The sequence below is a fragment of the Canis lupus genome, chromosome 9 (genome assembly GCF_011100685.1).
Source record: "Canis lupus familiaris isolate Mischka breed German Shepherd chromosome 9, alternate assembly UU_Cfam_GSD_1.0, whole genome shotgun sequence".
Classification (NCBI taxonomy): domain Eukaryota; kingdom Metazoa; phylum Chordata; class Mammalia; order Carnivora; family Canidae; genus Canis; species Canis lupus.
In genome coordinates this window covers 44,461,104-44,484,715 of record NC_049230.1, presented here as the reverse complement: position 1 = coordinate 44,484,715, position 23,612 = coordinate 44,461,104, and the positions used below count along the sequence as shown (strand labels likewise).

Here is a 23,612-nt window from a genome sequence, read left to right as displayed (position 1 = left end):
CCGTAAAAGATTAAACACTTCTCTGTAAGATCTGGCACGGGGCAAGGAACCCCATTCTTACCAGTCTTATTCAATATAGTGCTGGAAATTCTAGCCATGCAATAAAGCAAGAAATGGAAATAAAAGGTATACAGATTGGAAAGGAAGAAATAGATCTTTATTTGCAGATGACAAGATTGTCTACATAGAAAATCTCAAATAATCTATATAAAAATTTCTAGAATGAGTTCAGCAAGGTTGCATTATAAATATGCAAAAATCAATTGTATTTCTATGTACTAGCAAAAAACATGTGGACACCAAACTTAAAAAGAATGCCATTTATAACTGTTGAAAGAAAAACAGGCGTAAATCTAATAAAACTGTACAGAACTTGTGTACAAGTTCAGAATTTGTATAGACACAACATTGATGAAGAAATCAAAGAAGACCTAAATAAATGGAGACATACACCACATTCATGGGTTGGAAAACTCAACAGAGTAAAGATGTCAATTCTCCCCAAACTGATTTATAAATTTAATGCAATTCCTAGATATAGACAAGATTATTGTAAAATTTATAAGAAAGCCAAATAATTAGTATAGTTAAAGCAATTCTGAAAAAAGAGTAAACGAGAGGAATTAATTTACCCAAATTTAATACTTATTACATAGCTGCAGTAATCAAGACTGTTGGAGAAAAAAAAAAGACCATGATACTGGCAGAGGGATAAACAATGGAACAGAAAAGCTAAAAATTTAAAAACTGAAGTGTTGACCAATGTACCAAACAGCAACAATAGTTACACAAATCCAATCCCAAGTTAGACTGAATATAAAGGTACATACCTTAAGTAGTATTATTGTGGTGAAACAGTGTTAAAAAACAAACAAACAGAACCTAATATGGAAAATACATTTCAATCTAACTAAACTCAAGTGAATCTGCCTAGATAAAAATGAAAAAACAGAAAGCTAAGCATTTCACACAAATCATCAGAAAACCAGCTAGATATACTTCCATTATTATAATTATCTGATTTCTATAAGATATGAAAATTTCTTGTGGATTTGTTCTTGACCACAGATCTCAGAGCTAAAGTTCTACTAGCTAATAAATCACCCTAACTGCTAGACTCTGATTGGAAAACAAAGCCATTCTGTTTTCTATTCAAAGATAATGTCCTTGAAGAAGTGAGGTTGAAATGGCCACTAAGGAACAACTTTTTGTGTCATTTCATAGCAAGAAAATTCTTTGATGTTGTTTGTAGCACATAGATATAACCCTTGTTTTATGTAATGAGTATGTTCCTTAAAAGGTACCCTTTCTGAAAGTAACATTTTGGCCATTTTAAGTCGTATTTTAAATGTAATAAGACCATTCTATTTACATAAATTATATTAAGTATCTTATAAGGCAAATACTCATGCCTTCATTTTCCATATTTTTTTTGTAGAAAACTGATTTTCAATAATAGGTTTTCTTAAAACACATTTTCATTAAGATAGGTCATTTTAAATATTTCAAATTCACAATTTATCCTCATATAATGGTAATTTTATAGCATCATCTGAACTGCAGTCAAAGAAAACAGTTGGCTGGATTCCCCTGAAAAGGAAACCAACCTAATAGGCTTTCTTACTTATTGAAGAAAACAAAATTATAATCCCAAATATCCTATCTTATGGAGAAGGAGGTCCTCCCTCCCAGTGGCATCCATAGCTTATACAACGGCAAATACAGAGGAAGGCCAGCGATTTCTAAGTTTCAGATTGCCCAAAGTCACTCATTTACCCTAAGCCCTCCTGAAGAGACACCATTCATTCCAAGCATTTTTGATATTGTGGATACCAATTCAACAACAGAGTGGTTCCATAAAGATGGCATAAAGATTGTAAAAGTCAAATTTAAAATTGCTTTCCTTTGGGGGAATAATATATACAATGAAGTGGAACTATCCTTCTTAAACAAGTACTTCATAACAGCTCAAAGGCATTCCATAAAGTCATCTGGAGTCTGTAAGCAACAAGTTTCTGTTTCTCTCAAGACCAATTTAAATTAGGTGAAAACAAGGAGTCAAATTTCATCACCAATTATTGAACAGTGGAATCACCAAAGCAACATTTAAACAATTCTTTTTAATAATTAATTTTCCCCAACACACACACTGCAAAATGGCACAAATTTCAGGGGGAAAAAATGGGATTTCAAGCACATATTTTAAAGCAATTTAAACCAAAAAAAAAAAAAACAAAACATAAGAATTTGGCAAAATCACTTAAATAACACCTAATTAGAATCCTCTTTTATTCTATTAAGTACATAGTAAACAAATAAACAAGTAAATAAGAAGATAAGCAAGTGCATAACAAATAATTTTATTTCTTTAAATTTATTTATTTATTTTAAGATTTATTTATTTATGATGGACATAGAGAGAGAGAGGCAGAGACACAGGAGGAGGGAGAAGCAGACTCCATGCCAGGAGCCCGACACAGGACTCGATCCCGGGACTCCAGGATCGTGCCCTGGGCCAAAGGTAGGCATTAAACTGCTGAGCCACCCAGGGATCCCCAAAAATAACAATTTTAAAACTGATCCCTTTGGGCAGGCTGGTGGCTCAGCGGCTTAGCTGAGCCCAGGGCATGATCCTGGAGACCCAGGATCGAGTCCCATGTCAGGCTCCCTGCATGGAGCCTGCTTCTCCCTCTGCCTGTGTCTCTGCCTCTCTCTCTCTCTCTCTCTCTCTGTGTCTCTCATGAATAAATAAAATCTTTAAAAAAATTTAAAAAAAATAAAACTGATCCCTTTGTAAACTGCAACCAATCATATCATTTACACCAAACACTGTGGTGATGCAGTCTTTTACTGGTAGTTAAACAGAGAGACCCTTAAGATCTAGGTCTTATTTATTTTTGTATACACTCTCTTTTTAAAAAGATTTTATTTATTTCTTTTAGAGAGAGAGAGAGACAGCAGGAGCAGGGGAAGAGCATGGGGGGGAGAGAGAGGGGGAAGGAATCTCAAATAGACACTGGCTCAATCTCAGGATCCTGAGGTCACGACCTGAGCTGAAACCAAGAATCGGACATTCAACCAAGTCACCCAGGTGCCCCTGCATATATATATCTATTGAAACAGATAGATAAGTGAATACAATTAAGCTGCAATAGGATACAAAAAACTGTTTTAGTGCAAACAGATATTTATTTTATAGATACCATCTGGGAAATAGAGAAAAAAGGATGAAAGTATAAATTATTTGCAATCCCTATTCCATTAACATTATATATGGTGGCTTATTTCCTTATTTCCTTTGGCATAGAAATTTTGTTTTCTAATTACATGAAGTTACCTAAGGACAAAGAGTAAAGCATCAGACTCAGAATTCTAATTTAGGGAGAAAAAAAAAAGAGAAAAGTTAAAGCTAAATTATTAGCAGTGTGTTCTTTAAAATCAATAGACTTATTTTTTAGAAGAGTTTTAGGTTTACAGAAATATTTAGCAGAAAGTAGAGTTCCCATACACCCATTTTCCCCTATCAATATCTTTTAGTGTGGTACATTACAATTGATGAGCCAATATTGGTCATTATTATATAAAATCCATAGTTTACATTAGGGTTCACTCTTTCGTGTTGTTCTACAGGTTTTAACAAATGCATAATGTCATGTACCCATCATTACAATGTCATACAGAATAGCTTCACTGCCCATGTGCTCCACCTACTTACTTACTCTTCTTCCTCTTCTCCCCCACCCCGCCCCCCGCCGAACCCTTGGCAACAGCTCATCTTTCTACTGTTGATAGTTTTGCCTTTTGTGCTATAGTTGGAATTACACACACAGTATGTGGCCTTTTCAGACTGGCTTCTTTTGAGCATTTAATGGCTCCTCCATGTCTTTTGGGGCTTGCTAGGTTACTCCTATATTACTGAATAATATTCCATTGTATGGATGTACTGTTCTATCTGTGCTTCCAAGTTCTGGCAATTATGAGTAAACATTTGTGTGCAGGCTTTTGTTTGGACATAAGTTTTCAATTCATTTAGATAATACCCAGGAGCATGACTGCTGGACCATATGGTTAGATTACATTTAATATTTTAATGAAGCTGCCAAACTGGCTCCCAAAGTGGCTATACCATTTTGTATTTCCACCAGCAGCGAGAGTTCCTACTGCTCCACATCCCTGCCAACATTTGATGCTGTGTTTTGGATTTTAGCCATTCTAATAGGTATATAGTGGTATCTGATTGTTTTAATTTGCAATTCCCTAATGACATGATGCTGAATATATTTTCATATGCTTATTTGCCATCTGCTTATCATCTCAGATGAATTGTCTGTTCTGATCTTTTGCCTACTTTTTAATTGTTGAATTTTTTAAAAAAAGATTTTATTTATTTATTCATGAGAGACACAGAAAGAGAGAGGCAGAGATATAGGCAATGGGAGAAGCAGGCTCTATGCACGGAGCCTGATGTGGGACTTGATCCCAGGACTCCAGGATCATGCCCTGAGCCATCCAGGCGTCCCATAATTGTTGAATTTTAAGAGTCCTTTGTATATTTTGGGTAACAGTCCTTCATCAGATAAGTGTTTTGCAAATATCTTCTTCCCATCTGTAGCTTTTTTCATTTTTTTAAAAAAGATTTTATTTATTTATTCATGAGAGACAGAGAGAGAGACACAGAGAGAGAGAGGCAAAGACACAGGCAGAGTGAGAAACCTAAACATACACGGTTGATAGAGTTCAAAGTGCTTTCATGTTTTAGTCTTTCTCTTGCCTTGGAATCCCTTTACCTTATTCTCAACATAAATTGCTTATATCTTAAAGTCCAGCTCAAAAGTCACATCCTTTGTGAAGCCTTTCCCATTATGTATACACCCAGGCAGAACTAATTATTCTTTTTTTTAAATAATATTATGCTTTCATTATTTTGTTTTTTATCAATTCATTCATGAATAAACAAGCATTTAGGATATATTAGACACTGTACTATGCAGTGGAAGAAAAATATCTTAAATTTGTAAAGCTTACAAAGTTTTTTTTTGGAAATGGTGTCTCATTTAATACTTTAAGAATATATCTTATAAGATATCATAATTATGTTTATTATTTCTCCAACTAGAATGAATTCCCAAGGAGTGGAGGCTGAGTCTAATTCATCTTTGACTCCCTAGAGCCTAGTATAGTACCTAGCACACAGGAGACACTCATTTAATACTTGTTAAATAAATGAGTAACAAGACACTTGTTAGATTAATACAGTAGCAATCATAGTTAACGGGGGCAGACAGAGGATATATATGTCACATTGTGCAAACATATCTGGGAAGATAAATTCCTCACTACAGCAGAATATCTCCAACTCTGTTTTACTGTATAACAAAGCCATGTACTGACTGAAGATAGATTTGATTTCCATATGCTCCAAGGGAAGAAAAATGAGTTCTGCATAAAAGCTCCAAACTAGGTTATTTTGCCTTATAAAACTGTATACTACCACATGAATATGAAAATAAGAAAAGTATTATTCAGAGTTCTATTAAGTTGCTTTGTCATCTATTTCAATATGGAAGACAACTGCACAACCTGAGACAAATGGGGCATGTAATTTTAAAATAATTACATTTAAAATAATTAAATTTAAAATAATAACATGTAATTTTAAAATATGCCATAAATGGGGGATCCCGGGGTGGCTCAGCGGTTTGGCGCCTGCCTTCAGCCCAGGGCCTGATCCTGGAGACCCGGGATTGAGTACCACATCGGGCTCCCTGCATGGAGCCTGTTTCTCCCTCTGCCTGTGTCTCTGCCTCTCTCTCTGTGTCTCTCATGAATAAATAAATAAAATCTTAAAAAATAAAATAAAATATCCCATAAATGAAATGATAGATAACACAGTGAAATAAATACTATCAGTCCTCATATGTTAAAAATTCAAGTCTCTATTATATGAAAACCCCTAATATAGGTAAGGGATATATCTCAAGATCTTTGCATATTCTCATATTTATGGCTACTACTAATACATGTAGCTTCTTCCATAAGCTTCTCATTTTTCTACTTAGGAACACCACTTTTTTTTTTTTTAAGATTTATTTACTTATTCATGAGAGACACACAGAGAGAGGCACAGACACACGCAGAAGGAGAAGCAGGCTCCCTGCAGGGAGCCCAATGTGGGACTCGATCCTGGACCACAGGCGTCCCAGGAGCACCACTTTTTGTAGGATCACTTCATTAGCATTACCTTTATAATGGTGTTTTCTCCATGGAGTGATGTTTCACAAAGAAATAAAAGTATATGTATGTATGTATGTGTATAAACCATTTCAGGTAGTTACCAAGTAAATAATAACAAGCAGGGGCACCTGGGTGGCTCAGTGGTTGAGAGTCTGCCTTTGACTCAGTTCGTGATCCCAGGTCGTGGGACTGGGTAATCTGACCATCATTTAATTGGAGTCATATGGTATTTATTACACAACAAATGTACATATGATTACACCAAAAACTTTTGGAATAAAGCCACTCCTTGTAAAAGTCACTAAATTATGGTGATCATATGTCTTATACTTTTCAAATATGGTCATGCTCCATTAACACAATTAAAATTTAATTTCACAAAGATGATCCTAACATTAGAAGTATTTCAAATTATATTTAAGGCATGTAAATTAACAATGCACATAAAAGGTTTTCATCTTTAGTATTTGCTTTTCTTACTCTCTAAAACCCTCATTATGTTTTGCTTCATACAGACATGCCTTACAAAGCTTCTTTACATGCATTTATCTTAGCAACTGTGTGATGTGGATACCATAAAAATCGGTTTAGATTGAGTACATACTAATTGTCCAAAAAGATACAAGGTTCTCTCTTCAGTATAATTTGGATCAAGTTAGATTCTGAATAATGATCATAGCAACAGTAAAAGCTTACATTTCTGTAAGGGCTTAGCAGTTTATAGGAAAAAAAAATCGGTTTAGAAAAGCAGTGTAGTATTGCAGAAGCAACACAGAGCACCAGCTTTAATTAGCTGTGGGACCTCCGAGAAATCTAGCTAAAATCATGAAACAAAAAATGAAGCCATTTTCATTGTTTTTAAAACACCTATGTAAAATATTTCCACAACCACAACTCTCGATCATCTAACCTAAATGACAAGTCTGATAAATTAAAAAAATTCAAAATATTAATAGTCTAAACATATGCTAAGAAAAAAGTCATAAGAAAAATTGTTAGTAGAGAAAAGGTAAGCCTCTGACAATATAGTAGTTCTTTACTTACTCATGAACATATTTACACCTAAGTGTACAAGTATATGTACCATCTCAGATAATAAAAACCATATCTGCTGAAGTCAATGGAATGAAAACAAAACATATTCTCAATACTGTAATTGATTCTGTGTATTTAAATGTAACTTGCTTTATACAACAGCCCTGTATTTGAAAAGTTAGGTGAAATGAATTCTTTTGATTTTTTAAGTGCTTTTAATTGTGTAAAATGCCTTAACTCTTAAGCCATTCTTCCTAAAAATCATGTAACATAAAGGGACAGCTACAATCCCATTACAAAAAACAAAACAAAACAAAACAAAAAACCAAAACCAAAACCAAAACAAACAAACAAAAAACCAAAACACCCCAAAAACAAGACACAGGGAGGTCACATCACCTGCTTTTCAGAAAAATGTAAAGCAACTGATCTTTCAAACCTTAATAGCATTATGCATGCTGAATCCCTAAAATAAGAAAAATAAAATTTAAAAAAAAGCAAGTCACAGGGAGGCAGTATGATGTGGGACAAATATGGAACCAGGTTAGGAAATACAGGTTTGAATTTTTATGAAACCTTAGCCTATGTCCTTTCTGAATCTTGTTTCTATCTATAAATAAGAGAGATAAGCATCTGCCAAAGACTGTTAGTATATACCATAGAAGAGTTTGACTTTTAATTATTTATCACCTTAATAATATCCCCTTTAGTTCTCAAAATCAAATTTCATATGTAAATATAGCATCTGGACCAATATCTTATACATTGTATGTATTTAATAAATATTTGGGGAATAAGTAAATGAATGAAACAGGTTTCCTATAATGGGAAACAGGTGTCCTACATATACATGTATATGAAACCAAAATTAATACCTTCTGTTTACATCTACATACATCCATTCATTTAAACAAGAAATAAATATTAAGTGTCTATGATATAATAGGAACTAGGGACACAACACTGCCAACAGACTAGACTAATCAGGTCCCTACCTTTACAAAAGTTACATTCAAGGAGTCACTTGATGATAAAAAATAAAAAGCCCAACAAATTATTACAGATTCTCATAAATGCTATAAGAGAAGCCAAAAAAAAAAAAAAAAGAGTGCCTTCTTAGAGATAAAAAAGGTCTATTTTAGATAATATAGTCAGAAACTCCTCTTTGAAGAAGTGACAAGTGACCTTAGACTAAAGATGTCAATGAATAAGCCACATGAAAAGCTAAGAAAAGAATATTTTAAGCAGATAGAACAAGTTAGAAGTACAAAGAAGCTGAGAAGGGAAAAGGCTTAGTATCTCTGGGAAAGAAGTAAATAGAGGCCAGCATATCTAGTATCTAGATCAGACGAGATCGGGTGCGTTCAGGGTGGTATGGCCGTAGACCATATCTAGTATCTAATAAACAAAGGGAAAGAGTGATATAGATGAAGGGATGGAGAGGAGGTTGGAGATTTAGGCAGTAGGTTGTATCATGTAGCGTTTCATAGGCCCACAAAAAATTCATAATTCAGTAGTGGTGGGGGATGGAGGAAGGCAGAATGGAAATTTTTTTTTTTGTAAAGATTTTACTTATCCATTCACGAGACAGAGAGAGAGAGAGAGAGAGAGAGAGGCAGAGACACAGGCAGAGGGAGAAGCAGGCCCCCTGCAGCGAGCCTGTTGCAGAACTCGATCCCAGGACCCCAGAATCACACCCTGGGCCGAAGGCAGGTGCCAAACCGCTGAGCCACCCAGGGATCCCCCTAGAATGGAAAATTAAAGTAAAAGTCCACCTCAAGGGACGCCTGGGTGGCTCAGTGGTTGAGCATCTGCCTTTGGCTTGGGGCAATGATCCCCATCCCAGGATCAAGTCCCACATCGGGCTCCTTGCAGGGAGCCTGCTTCTCCCTCTATGTCTCTGCCTCTCTCTGTGTCTCTCATGAATAAATAAATAAAATCTTTAAAAAAAAATCACTAGAAGAAAAGATTTTGTTTAACCATACTATTTCTATGTTTATGGCTTGGAATACAGAAGAGAGTGTAGTAAATCCAACTGAAGCGAAAGTTGGCTAATAACTTCTCTGGAGCTCTGTATATGACACATTCTCTTCTGATTAACAGATGTTCTAAGTCCACTAGCCATAGTGATGGATTTGTGATCAGCTGGGCCAATCACAGTAACCCTCCCAGTCCCCTGCACCCTCAAGCCCAGGGAGAAATTCAGAGCCAAGAGTCTTGGAGTATCTCCAAAAGAAACTGCATTTGTAGTTTAAAAATCTTGCCACAAAGAAAATTCCAGGCTGAAACAGATTCACTAGTAAATTTCATCAAACTTAATTTAAGGAAAGAATAACACCAAACCTGTACAAATTCTTTCAGCAAACAGTAAAGGGGACATTTCTCAACTCATTTAATGGGGCCAAAGATATTTTAAGAAAACTAAAGATATTCTTCACAAGCATAATGCAAAAATCCTTAAAATAAATTCAGGAATATATCAAAAGGATAATAAATATATCATGACAAAGTGGAGTTTATTCTAGGAATCAAGATTGCTTTAATGTTTGAAAATAATCAATGCAATTCACCATATTACAGCAATAAGGGAAAAAAATTGATCACCTCGGTAGATGCAAAACAAGACATAAAAAATTCAACCCCAACCATGACAACAACTTTTAGCAAGAGAGAGACTAAAAGCAGTAATAGTCCAGTGACAATAAGCACAATAAGTACCCAGGTCTTAGTTTCTGAACCATTCTCCAAAAATAGGAACTAATGCTGATTGGAGAAGTGGTTGATTCCAGGGCTGAGGTAGGGAAAATACAAGAGCCATGAAAACTGTGTGGTAACAAATTATAAAGAAAGATAAAAAAAAGATGGGGCATGTCAAATGACAGAAGCTAACCTGAAGGAATGCCCAATGGCTAAAGTTGGAACAATTTGAGCAACAAAATAATGATGGTGTTAGATTATAACCCAAAGTATAAAATAAATATCCATGAGTCTACACTGATAAACAAAAAATAAAATCAATGAGGGAGAAGGGTACTTAGAGAATCTCAACTATTAAATGTACAAAGACTGGCGGCCCCGGTGGCGTAGCGGCTTAGCGCCGCCTGCAGCCTGAGGTGTGATACTGGAGACCCAGGATCGAGTCCCATGTCGAGCTCCTTGCATGGAGCCTGCTTCTCCCTCTGCCTGTGTCTCTGCCTCTCTCTCTGTGTGTCTCTCTCATGAATAGATAAATAAAATCTTCAAAAAAAAATAAATGTACAGACCGATGGAAACAGAAAATCACCAGTAGACAAACAACCCAGGAATAACTGGGGAAGCAAGATTCACTAACGGATACTAAAATTACTGGAAAAGGGACACCTGGGTGGCTCAGCAGTTGAGCATCTGCCTTTGGCTCAGGGCGTGATCCTGGAGTTCCAGGATCAGAGTCCCACATCAGGCTCCCTGCGTGGAGCCTGCTTCTCCCTCTGCCTGTGTTTCTGCCTCTCTCTTTCTGGGTCTCTCATGAATACATAAATAAAATCTTAAAAAAAAAAAAAAAAACTACCGGAAAAAGTTCACAGAGAAATAGGGTATTTGCAGAATTTCAAAGCATCTTTCCATATATTTATTAATTACAATGGGAAACAATTTTACAGTAGAGAAATGTGACAGACACCACTTTAAGCAATCTAGATTAATATTATCAATAAGACATACTGGCATGATATACACCCTGGTATGATGCTCCAAGAAGGGCCCAACATCACCATATGGTATTCTTGCCAAAAATGCGTAAGGTCAGACCAGAACACTTAAGAGTAGTGGTCAGTTATTTTTGTACAATGTCCCTTAACTTGGGTATGTCTGTCTGACATCTTCTCTTGACAAATTAAGGCTGGGTAATTTTATCACAGATCTGAGGAGACTAAGGAGACATGACACCTAAATACAACATAGGAGCCTGAACTGAATCTTGGAACATAAAAAGAACATTAGTGAAAGAATCGGTGAATAAAGTCTGTAGTTTAGTTAATATTATTATATGATAATTTGCTGAATTTGATAATTGTATTAAGGTACTATAAAACATTAACATTAGGAAAGCTGGGTGAAGGGTAGAAGAAATTCTCTGTACTATTTGTGCAATTATTCTGTAGTCTAAAATTTCAAAATAAAAAGCTAAAAAAAGGGATCCCTGGGTGGCGCAGCGGTTTGGCGCCTACCTTTGGCCCAGGGCGTGATCCTGGAGACCCGGGATCGAATCCCACATCAGGCTCCCGGTACATGGAGCCTGCTTCTCCCTCTGCCTGTGTCTCTGCCTCCCTCTCTCTCTCTGTGTGACTATCATAAATAAATAAATAATTAAAAAATAAAAAAAAAAAAATAAAAAGCTAAAAAAACCCAACCAACAAAAAAAGTAACCCTTGGTAAATCAGGAAGGGAAGGTTCTTTTGCAACCTGATTAAGGGCATGTACAAAAACTCTCTGAATATCAAAGGATAAATGTTTCTCCCTAAATACAAAGCAAGGCAAGAATATCTGCATTGACCGCTTCCATTTAGCATTGTGTTGGTGGTTTGACCCAGTGCAATGAGGAAAGGGATAAAAGGAACACAGGTTAGAAAGAAAGAAAGAAAACTAAATTCTTAGATAACATGATTACAAACATAGAAAATCCCAAAAGATTTACCAAGAAACTACTATAAATATAAGTAAACTAATAAGGTCATAGGATGAAAAGTTATATACAATAATCAATTATATTTCTGTATCAGACAAAACAATTGGAAAATGAAAAATTCCACTTATTTATTTTTTTTAAAGATTTATTTATTTATTTATGATAGACACACACAGAGAGAGAGGCAGAGACACAGGCAGAAGGAGAAGCAGGCTCCATGCCGGGAGCCCGATATGGGACTCGATCCCAGGACTCCAGCATCGCGCCCTGGGCCAAAGGCAGGCGCCAAACCGCTAAGCCTCCCAGGGATCCCCTAAAATTCCATTTATAATCACATCCCCAAACAGGAAATATTTAAAAACAAATTTAACATAATTTGTGCAACATAATTTCACCTGTGTGGTGAAAACCATAAAATGCTACAAGAAAAAAAATGAGACCTAAATAAATAGAAAAACATACCACGGTCCTGAATTGGAAGATTTGCTATTGTTACCATGGGAATTCTCCCCAAATGGTTGTGCAGATTCAATGTAATCTTATTTAAAATACCAGCAAGTTTTTTTTTTTTTTTTTTTTTTATAAGCTGGTTGTAAAATTTGTATGGTAATGAAAAGGACTCAGAAGAGCCAAACAATTCTGAAAATACAGAGCAAAGTTAGAAGACCTGCATTACCTTATTTCAAGACTTAAAATAAAGCTACGTAATCAAAACAGTTCAGCTACTGGCCTAAGGATGGACCTATAGGGCAGCCTGGGTTGCTTAGCGGTTTAGTGCCGCCTTCAGCCCCTGGTGTGATCTTGGAGACCTGGGATCAAGTCCCACGTCAGGCTCCCTGCATGGAGCCTGCTTCTCCCTCTGCCTGTGTCTCTGCCTCTCTCTCTCTCTCTCTCTCTCTCTCTCTCTGTCTCTCATGAATAAATAAATAAAATCTTAAAAAAAAATAGATGGACCTATATAGGTCAATGGAACAATATAGGGTTCAGAAATAAACCAACTAACAAACGGTTAATTAATTCTCAATAAAAGGTGCCAATTAATTCAGTGGGGGAAAGGAGAGTCTTTTCAATAAACAGTCCTGAAACAACTGGATATTCATGTGGTAAATAAATGAATCTTGACCTTAACTCACTAGATACAAAAATGAAGTAAAAATGCTAAGATTGTAAAACTTCTGTTAGAAAACAAAGGGCAAAATATTTGCAAACTTTGGTCAAGATTTTTCAGTCTGAAAATACATGAATCATAAAAGAAAAACTGATCAACTAGACTTCATCAAAATGTAAAACCTCTGCTCTTTTAGAGCATAATGAAAATGAAAAAATTTTCATAATGAAAATGAAAAAAGTCCGAGCCTCAAGGAAAACATCTGCAAAACCTCTGAGAAAGAACTTGTATCCAGGATACAGAAAGAATTTTTAAAACTCAGTAGTAGAAAAAAACAAAACAAAACTCAATAGTAAAAAGATAAACAGCCCAATTAAAAAATGTGCAAAATATATGGACATTTCATTAAAGATAAACAAGTGGCATATAGCACTTGAAAGGATGTTTATCATTAGTCATAGAGAAGTGCAAATTAAAACCACAATGAGATACAATTACACATCTATTAGAATAGCTAAAAGAGGACTGACACTATCAAATGCTGGAAAGGATTTAAAGTAACTGGAAAGTTCAATATAGGATTGTCAGGAATGCAAAAATGATAAAACCACTTAATGTCTGACAGTTTCCTATAAAACGAAACATAAACTTACTCTTGCCATATAATCCAATAATTCAACTCCTACGTAATTACTCAAGAGAAATGAAAACAGAGCCACATGAAACTGTCTAAGAGTGGTCATATCAGCTTTATTGATAATAGTCCAAAACTAAAACATTAACCTACGTATCCACCAAGATATATCATACAGTGGAAATTATTCAGTGACAGAAAGGAAATGACTACTAATACAAAAATACACATATGTTAAAACTATATCCTTTAAAAGTAAAGGATGAGAGACATCATAATGGTAATAGTTCTTAAAGGAAAAAAAGAACTTTAAAAATAGAAAACTAATTCAGATACTTCTTTCAAAAAGGAAAATATAAAGAACAATGAAAGAAAATGGTTAAAGGAAGAGAAATCAATCTAAATAGCAAGCAAAGAGCTCATAGAAATACATCTACATTACAGCCCAGTAAAAAACAAATAGCTACAAGCTTGACGCTAATTCAAAGTCAGCATTTTCTTCTGACTGATGTACTGAAAACAGACTCAGAGAATAACAAGTCAAAAACGAAAGCTACTTTATCCACAGGAAGAGAAATTATTGGCTTTCATAAGATAAATTGTTACAAGCTAACAACATTTATTTTTAGATAAAATGTATTAATGGGAACTGGTAAAAACAATTACAAAATTAGTTTTTTTTTTTAAGTTTGGCATTCATTTCTAAAACATGTTTTATTCTTTTTCAAGGCAAAAATATGTACTTTTGAAACAAGTATAGAAGTGTACATTACCATAAAAAATGTTATGAAGAATCAAATAAAAATCTACATTTGCAAAAAAAAAAAAAAAACTACATTTGCTTCTCTAGCCATAAAAAGTCCAGTGCTACTGTACAAAATCAAACTAGTTACCTGAGTTACTGGATATTAAAAATCTTTATTCATGAAATATCAAAATAAAAAATATCAAAAAAATACCCTAGTAGCAAATCTAGCCTATTAATTACAAATGAACTATATAATCTATAATCACTACAGGTTTCTATAATCACTTTTAGGCTAATTTAACTACTACTACTTTATGCTTTTGTTTGGCTGCTTAACCTATGTTTTCTCTAATGAAAATGTATCCCTTGTATTAAAAAAAAAAAGTCTATTACTGCAGAATTTTTGCCTAACTTGATATAAATTAAAAAAATTCAAAATATCAGTGTTACTGAAGGCACTGGGGAATGTTTACATATATGCTACTAATGAGACTCTAGCGAACCTTTAGAAGATAATTTGATAATATATCAAAAGCTTTACAAATGAATATATTCCAATTCTAAGAATCATAAGGAAATAAAAGACTTCAATATGTATAATAATGAAAACTGAATATAATCCAAAAAGCCAACATTAGGGAAATGGTTACATCTTGGTCTGTATTATGAGATATATGCAAAAATAAACCAATAATTTATCAAATAACATGCAAAAAGGCTCCCAATCTACCAGTAAAAAATGGTCACAGAATCTGTACTAACAAGTGATTTGAATTGTCTTTTTTGTGTTATTCATACTTTCTACTCTGAGAACTTTTATTATAAAGAGCACTTCTAGCTTCTGTAAGGAAAAAGTTCTGAAAAGACCTTGCCAATTCTTCCCTAAAGGACTTAGCCAATGACACAGAGATGACACTGAAAAAACAGAAAAAGTTTTCCATATTATTTGTACACCGATCATCTATGATTTTATGTTATTACCTAACAAATATTTATAATTTACCCACAAAAGATTGATTTTCCCAAAATGTATTTGGAATCTGTGTTCCAATGTTGAGAGCAATGACTGAGCCCTTGCTTTTGGTCTCAACAACTTCCCTAATTATTCTTCTTCTTTTTTTTTTTTTTTTTTGAAGATTTATTTATTTATGAGAGACAGAGACAGAGAGACAGAGAGAGAGAGAGGGGTGGGGGCAGAGACATAGGCAGAGGGAGAAGCAGGCTCCATGCAGGGAGCCCGATGCAGGACCCAATCCTGGAACTCCAGGATCACACCCTGAGCCAAAGGCAGACGCTCAACTGCTGAGCCACCCAGAAGTCCCAACAACTTCCCTAATTCATCAGAAGCTCATATTCCATACAACTCATCTGGCCTGCTTCTCTCTGTACAGAATGAGCACATATAAACTTTTTCACAAAAATACTGAAAGGAGTATATATAAAGTATATCATATGTAAAACTGAGAAAAATGGAAAACACCTTTTGATTTCCAATCTTCTCATCATTTTTATAACCCTAAATTATTTGTTATATGCTCCTGAACTGATATATTTTTTTTCCTGTAAAATGAACAATATAAAACTCCTGAAGGGTTTTCTTTGAATTGTCAAAATGAAGGCAAAACTGCAAATTTTCATATATAATTTATAGAAAAAGTGTTTGGAAATTACTGGAAATAAACAATATTAATTTATATCATTACTCTGGTATACTACAGCAACAAATTATTCTTAATGTAATTCAACTACAGCATTTCTTTCTTTTTTTTTTTTTTTAAGATTTTATTTATTTATTTGACAGGGAGAGAGCACAAGCAGGGGGAGCAGCAGAAGGAGATGGAGAAGGGAGCCTGACATGGGGCTCAATTCCAGGACCTCAGGACTATGACCTGGGTCCGAAGGCAGACGCTTAACTGAGCCACCCAGGCACCCTCATTTCTAACTTTTTAACATCTTTTTGAAGCAATAAATACAGAAACACTGATGCAATTTTAACCTTTACTTTGTGCTACTCGAGTGTCTTATCCCTCAAATCTACTCTGTAACTAAAGAATGTATTAATATAGTTTTGGATGTAACGCAAAATGGTGGTTTTCATCAAATACAAAAAGAACTACCAAAGCTAGGAGTAACTATAAACTAAACATACTCTAGGAAAGACTGCCCCCTTGTGCCAATCAATAACATTCAACAGATTAAGAAAGGACACTAAGAACTATATCCAACACTACAAGAACCCAGACTTCTAAAAAGGTCTTTTTCCATGTTCTGATTTCACCAGCTTATATTTAAAGTGGTGATCTTTAAAGAAAAATAAATTGAAAAGTACATTAAGATCCTTCAGACATGACTAATTTATGACATTTAGCAGCAAATATCAACATAATTTGTAACATTTAATTACTGTGGATACTAGCTGCTCAAGGGCTTAGAGGCTAAGCTCAGAGAGGAGTAACTTTCTGACCTCTAAGTTCTACAACAAAATGCAGAGAAAATATTAAAGAAACCAGTAGCTTGCAGAGAAAAACATACATGAAAAAGGGATAGAATATGGTGACTTGTTTTTAAAACATACAGAGTTCATTTTTAGGCTTTTCTTCTGAATTCTTAGATAATAAGATATTTTCTTTGGATCTGACCTATGGCCTGTTACTCTTTATAAAGCTTCTTGGGGGATCCCTGGGTGGCGCAGTGGTTTAGCGCCTGCCTTTGGCCCAGGGCGTGATCCTGGAGACCCGGGATCGAATCCCACGTCAGGCTCCCGGTGCATGGAGCCTGCTTCTCCCTCTGCCTGTGTCTCTGCCTCTCTCTCTCTCTCTGTGACTATCATAAATAAATAAAAATTAAAAAAAAAATAAAGCTTCTTGGCTTATATAAGTGGTAACAGGGCATTAAAACATAAGTTATTATCAGCATCATTACTACTATCATTACTACTAATCAACAGCACCAAACAAATATATTAGATGGATTGACTTGCTAAAGAAAAGAACATTAAGGATAAAAAGATAAAAGTAAAAACTAAGTGATGTGAATGCAGATTTTGGATATTCCATAGCATAGTATCTTTCCTAATTAACAGCTAGAAAAGTTACAATTCCATTTCTACCAAATAGGGTTCTTAGGAGAATTAAATGAATCAGCACTGATAAAGCACTTGCTATAAAAAACACCACAAAACGTTTGTTACATCAACAAAGGAATTTGTAAGCATGAGAAGCTACATGGCATGTATGTATACAATAATACCTACTTTCGAAGGTGGTCATGTTCTTTCAAAAATAGTTCAGTTCTTCTGTTGTTTACTCCAGATCCACTTTTATATGACCTAGAATAAAACAGAAAATTTAAGAACATTTTTGGCAGATATTGCAAAATAGAAGTGATCGACTCCAGTAATATCCAAAGTAGATAAATTGAGCCTATTGTTTTGAGTGAACAGTTAAAATTCATTTTCATCTTCTAAAAATGATATCCATAATAAATAGAAAAATATAATTGCCTCTCTAATTTAGGGCTAAGTGTTTATTTTTTACCAAAATAATCCAACATTTTATTTTATTTTTTTTATTATTTTTTTAAAGATTTATTTATTCATGATAGACAGAGAGAGAGAGAGAGAGAGGCAGAGACACAGGCAGAGGGAGAAGCAGGCTCCATGCCAGGAGCCCGACACGGGACTCGATCCCGGGACCCCAGGATCCCGCCCTGGGCCAAAGGCAGGCGCGCTAAACTGCTGAGCCACCCAGGGATCCCCCTAATCCAACATTTTATTTTTTATTTATTTATTTATTTTTTTTAATCCAACATTTTAAACAAACAAAAATCTTTTCCTCTGTCTACTATTGCTGTTATTATCTTTTTATATTATTGTCTCTTAATTTTCTCCAAATGGAGATAAAATTTTAACTGGTTACTACACAGCATATGGGGTAGGAAGCTACTGCTATAGAATGTTTTCCTTCACAATGGTATATGTAGTCTATCAGCTAAAGCCTATGGAGCTAAAATGAAGCTTGAGATCTGCCAATTCTGGCATTTGTCTTGGCTGTAAATGCACTAAAATTTACAAGAAAATAATTTTTATCATTACTATCAACACTCATGTTTCTGCTCTTTACTCATGTTAAAATTACAAAAACTAAATGCAAAATTCATGAAACTGAGGCACCTGGGTGGTTCAGTTGGTTAAGCGTCTGCCTTTGGCTCAGGTCAAGGTTCCAGGATCCTGGGATTGAGCCCTGCATCAGGCTCCCTGCTTGGTTGGGAGTCTGCTTCTGCCTCTCCCCTCTGCTTGTGCTCTTGCTTGTTCATTTTTTCAAAAAAATAAATGAAAGCTTTAAAAAAAATTCAAGAAACGGCACATATAGGAAGACAAAAGAGGGCCATGCTGATAAAACCGAACTGCTTGCTAAGAGGCAGTGCTAATTTGCAAAGCAGAGAAGGAAAGAAACCCCAGGAAAAGCATCATGAGATAACCAAAAACGCATAGAACTTGCAAGACAGACGATTCTTCTTCTTCTTTTTTTAAAGTAATTGCCACATCCAACATGGAGCTCAAACTCACAACCCAGAGATCAAGAGCCATGCACTCCTCCAACCGAGCCAGCCAGGGGCCCTGAAGACAGGTGATTTAGATTTAAATCTATACTGGCATCATTTATTATTAGCCAGTTAACCTTTTTTTTTTTTTTTTTTTTTGCCAGTTAACCTTTGACAAGTCTCTTAATACCTAGTTTTATAATTTAGTACTAATAATTTCATGAGAGACACAGAGAGAGAGAGAGAGAGAGAGAGAGAGGAAGGGAGGAAGAGACACAGGGGGAGAGAGAGAGAGAGAGAGAGAGAGAGAGGCAGAGACCCAGGCAGAGGGAGAAGCAGGCTCCATGCAGAGAGCCCGATGTGGGACTCGATCCCAGGTCTCCAGGATCAGGCCCTGGGCTGAAGGCGGCGCTAAACTGCTGAGCCACCCAGGCTGCCTAGTACTAATTATTTCTATCTATACCAAAAAACTATATGAAGCCAGAAAAGAGGTAATATATGGAAAAGTAGTGTACAATTGCAAAGAACCTTAAAATGTCAGTTATTACTACTATATCTCATCTTACTAATCATATTCTGCTTTGCATTATATTAACCTGAGTACATGTCTTACTCCTCTCTAGTATCCAGATTATAAACTCCTAGAGGGCTAAGTTGGTCTTTTCATTTCTAGCTTCTACTATGACTGATCAAGAGTCTTACTCATGGCTGGTAATCAGAAAATAGTTTAATGAATGGATGAACATGTTTATGATTATTTTTCAGAAAGCAAGTTATTATAGTGGGCTATATTCTAACAATTCCCACAAATTTGCCTCAACACCGGTTCTCAATGTATTCCTAAAAATACGTACATGAATAGTCTGTACAGGTATTAAGTAAAAGACTTACAAAAAAAAAAAAAAAAAGACTTACATGTTCCTGAGAACAATAAATATTACAAAATATCTATCTAATTATGGCAAAAATGTTGCTTTTTTTTACTCCTACATGTTTCACAAAGTACATAAGACTAAACATTAAAAAAACAGAACATACAATAAAAATTAACTTTCCAAGATAATTTTTGGGGACAGGAACATAAGTTTGATGGCTGGGTAATCCTCGATTAGTTTTGAGCAAAAATTCTGAATGAAATGAATATGAAATTACTTCTGTTGCAAAACTATTTTACTGTCGAACAAAATAAAGGATCTCTAGGAAAATATTTCTCAGAGTATACATGGTACGTATCAGATTATGATATGGTGATGTATACTATAGATATGTTTATGAAACATAAGATAATCATTACTTATGAAACATAAGTACCATAAATTTATCACAAGGGATGCCTAGGTGGTTCAGTAGTTGAACATCTGCCTTCGGCTCGGGTTGTGATCCTGGAGTCCCGGGATTGAGTACTGAATCAGGCTTCCTGCAGGGCGCCTGACTCTCCCTCTGCCTATGTGTTGCCTCTCTCTGTGTCTCTCATGAGTAAATAAATAAAATCTTTAAAAATAGTTAAATTATCACAAGGGAGACAATGATAAGCATCAATAGATGGTCCAAAAGTGGAAAGTCTTCACGTTTAATTAGCTGCCCAACAGATCTACAATTGTAAAAAATATTTTATTTATTTTTTATTTTTTAGATTTTACTTATTTATTTGAAAGAGAGAGAGGGGAGAAGCAGAGGGAGAGGAACAAGCAGACTCCTTGCTAAGTGTGGAACCCAATAGGGGCTTGATCCCATGACCCCAAGATCATGACCTGAGCAGAAATCAAGAGTCGGATGCTCAATTGACTGAGCTGCCCAGGCACTCTGAGAAAAAAAATTTAAATGTGCATATGAAATGCTAGACTGCATTATTGAACGTAAGGTAAATGGATGGAAGAACAAATCTTTAAAGTTCTAGACTGAGATTAGCATAAAAACATTGGGAGTTCTTAAATAATTTGACATGGCTATGAAGTTTGAATAAAACCTGGAAAACAGATATTTCAAATTCCAGAGAAATAAAAGTTTCTTTCTTTACACACACACACACATATATACACATATACATACATATATATAAATTTATACATATACATATCTATAAAAATTACTGAGATACATATATATATATGTAACTGTTATCAGAAAGGGAAACACAGAGAGCTTCAACATCCTACAAAATAACATAAAAGGTAACTTACTCAATATCCTTTCGTACTGATCCCATCAAATTTTCCCTTTCCCGTATTGCCATAAAGTTTGCTTTGGTTTTATGGAATTCATGTGTATAATCCTGCAATAAATCAATATCCAATCTCAACATAAGCTCTTTATATGTTTTCATCTTATTGAACCAATTATATACTGTCATCATATGTTACTGTCAAGAAAATTGCTATTTAAGAATCAAATAGTCACGAGGTAAAAACAACATTATAGTCCCTTTCCTGAAGAGTGACCAACTTCTTTCAAATGAAAACAATTCAGTGTTGGGGTAATAGTACCACTAGATGGCTATCCCTTGTATCTTCTAGTACTTTGTCTTATGGGACAGAATTATAAAGAAAAAAATAACTTTAAGATAAAATGATTCCAAATAGCCTAGGATAAAACTTTGAGGGGTTCTCTCTACTTATTAGTGTACATCCAGTGGAGCTTACTTTCAAATTTCATCTTTTTGGAATTCCCACAGAAATTTAATTTCTAAACCAGTCAAAGGAAGAACAGATCCAAAAGAATTACGAAGAACAAAATAATCTTTAAATGTTTTTCTTTCTCGGGCAGCCCCGGTGGCTCAGGGGTTTAAGCGCCGCCTTCAGTCCAGGGCGTGATCCTGCAGACCGGGGATCAAGTCCCACATCAGGCTATCTGCATGGAGCCTGCTTTTCCCTCTGCCTGTGTCTCTGTCTCTCTCTCTCTCTCTGTCTCTCATGAATAAATAAATAAAATCTTTAAAAATAAATAAATAAATAAATATTTTCCTTTATCTACTACCATACTTTTAATTAAGGAGTATTCTTTACTTTTTAAAATTCAGAGATGCATACAGAGAAGATGAAAATCATAATTTCATCTCCCAGAAAGCCCCTACTGCCTCTTTGAACACAAAAATATAAAAATGGAGAGCATACTAAAAAGAGCACCAAAAGGAACAAAAATAAAAACCATCCTGTTCTAAAGCTCATAACTATGATCATTTTCTTCTATTTTCTTTCAGGAACTACATTTCTGTGTATACCAGCTTACCTATTATTTCTTTCATTTATGCTAAAGAAATCAAACTACAGTTGATTCTTGAACACCACAGACTTGAAATGCACAGGTCCACTACAATTCTGCAAATATATTTTCCTTATCATTTTTAAATAACACTTTCTCTTCTCTTACACTTTATTGTAAGAATACAGTATATAATATGTATAACATTCAAAGTATGTGTTAATCAACTGATTATGTTAGGCTTTTAGTCAACAATAGACTATTAGTACTTAAGTTTTTAAGGAAGGCAAAAGTTTTATGCAAATTTTCAACTGCACAGGAGTGGAGAGGTGGGATGTCAGACCCCTAATCCTTGCATTGTTCAAGGGTCAGCGGTATTCTGCTATATACTGTCTTTCCAGTAGTTCATAAAATATCAAGTAATCTTTTCATATTAACAAGTAGAAATCGGGGTCCCTGGGTGGCTCAGCGGTTTAGCACCTGCCTTCGCAGGGTGTGATCCTGGATTCCCGGGATCAAGTCCTACATCAGGCTCCCTGCATGGAGCCTGCTTCTCCCTCTGCCGGTGTCTCTGCTCTTCTCTCTCTCTCTATATATATATCTCATGAATAAATAAATAAAATCTTTTTAAAAAAAAGAAATCTATGTTCTTTTTAATAGCTGTATAGAATTCTATCTTATGACTACCATAATTTAGTAAATACCCTATTAGTAAACATTTTAGTTACTTTTGTCTTAAAAAATGCCATTTGAAAAATAAATATTCTGTATACATACTTAACTCCTCTTTTTATTTTTATTTTATTTTTATTTTTTTAAACATTTATTTTTTTATTTTTATTTTTTAACATGGCTGCATGTATTTTTTTTAAGATTATTTATTTATTTATTCATAGAGACAGAGAGAGAGAGGCAGAGACACAGGCAGAAGGAGAAGCAGGCATCATACAGAGAGCCTGATGTGGGACTCGATCCAGGGTCTCCAGGATCCACCCTGGGCTGCAGGCGGCGCTAAACCACTGCACCACGGGGGCTGCCCTTAACTCCTCTTTTTAAAGTGTGAAGAAAAGTGGATTAAAGAATCTTACATTAAAATTGATAGTACTAACCCACCAATAGATTTAATAGACCACCAATTCATGTTCCCAGCAACAGTGAATGAGGGCTCATTTTTCTATATATATATATTTTTAATTTTATTTACTTATGATAGTCATACAGAGAGAGAGAGGCAGAGACATAGGCAGAGGGAGAAGCAGGCTCCATGCACTGGGAGCCCGATGTGGGATTTGATCCCGGGTCTCGAGGATTGCGCCCTGGGCCAAAGGCAGGTGCCAAACCGCTGCGCCACCCAGGGATCCCATTTTTCTATATTCTTGTAATACGCTACTAGATGCTTCAATATTTGCTAGCTGTTCTTCAATATTTGCTAACTATTCTGACAGGTGAA

General features: G+C 35.1%; 1 protein-coding gene across 6 annotated transcripts in view; it reads right to left on the bottom strand.

Annotated features, from left to right (window-relative positions):
- Positions 1–23,612, bottom strand: part of GOSR1 (golgi SNAP receptor complex member 1) — a 57,161-nt gene that overhangs the window by 21,455 nt on the left and 12,094 nt on the right. For all 6 annotated transcript variants that reach the window (XR_005364739.1, XM_038548412.1, XM_038548413.1 and 3 more), the window contains exons 5-6: positions 21,145–21,236; positions 17,676–17,750 (exon numbers count right to left, since the gene is read on the bottom strand). Coding sequence is in view for 5 of the 6 variants with exons in the window: in XM_038548412.1 (XP_038404340.1) it covers positions 17,676–17,750; positions 21,145–21,236 (167 nt within the window). In the remaining variant the exon portion in view is untranslated. The remainder of the gene's footprint in view (positions 1–17,675; positions 17,751–21,144; positions 21,237–23,612) is intronic.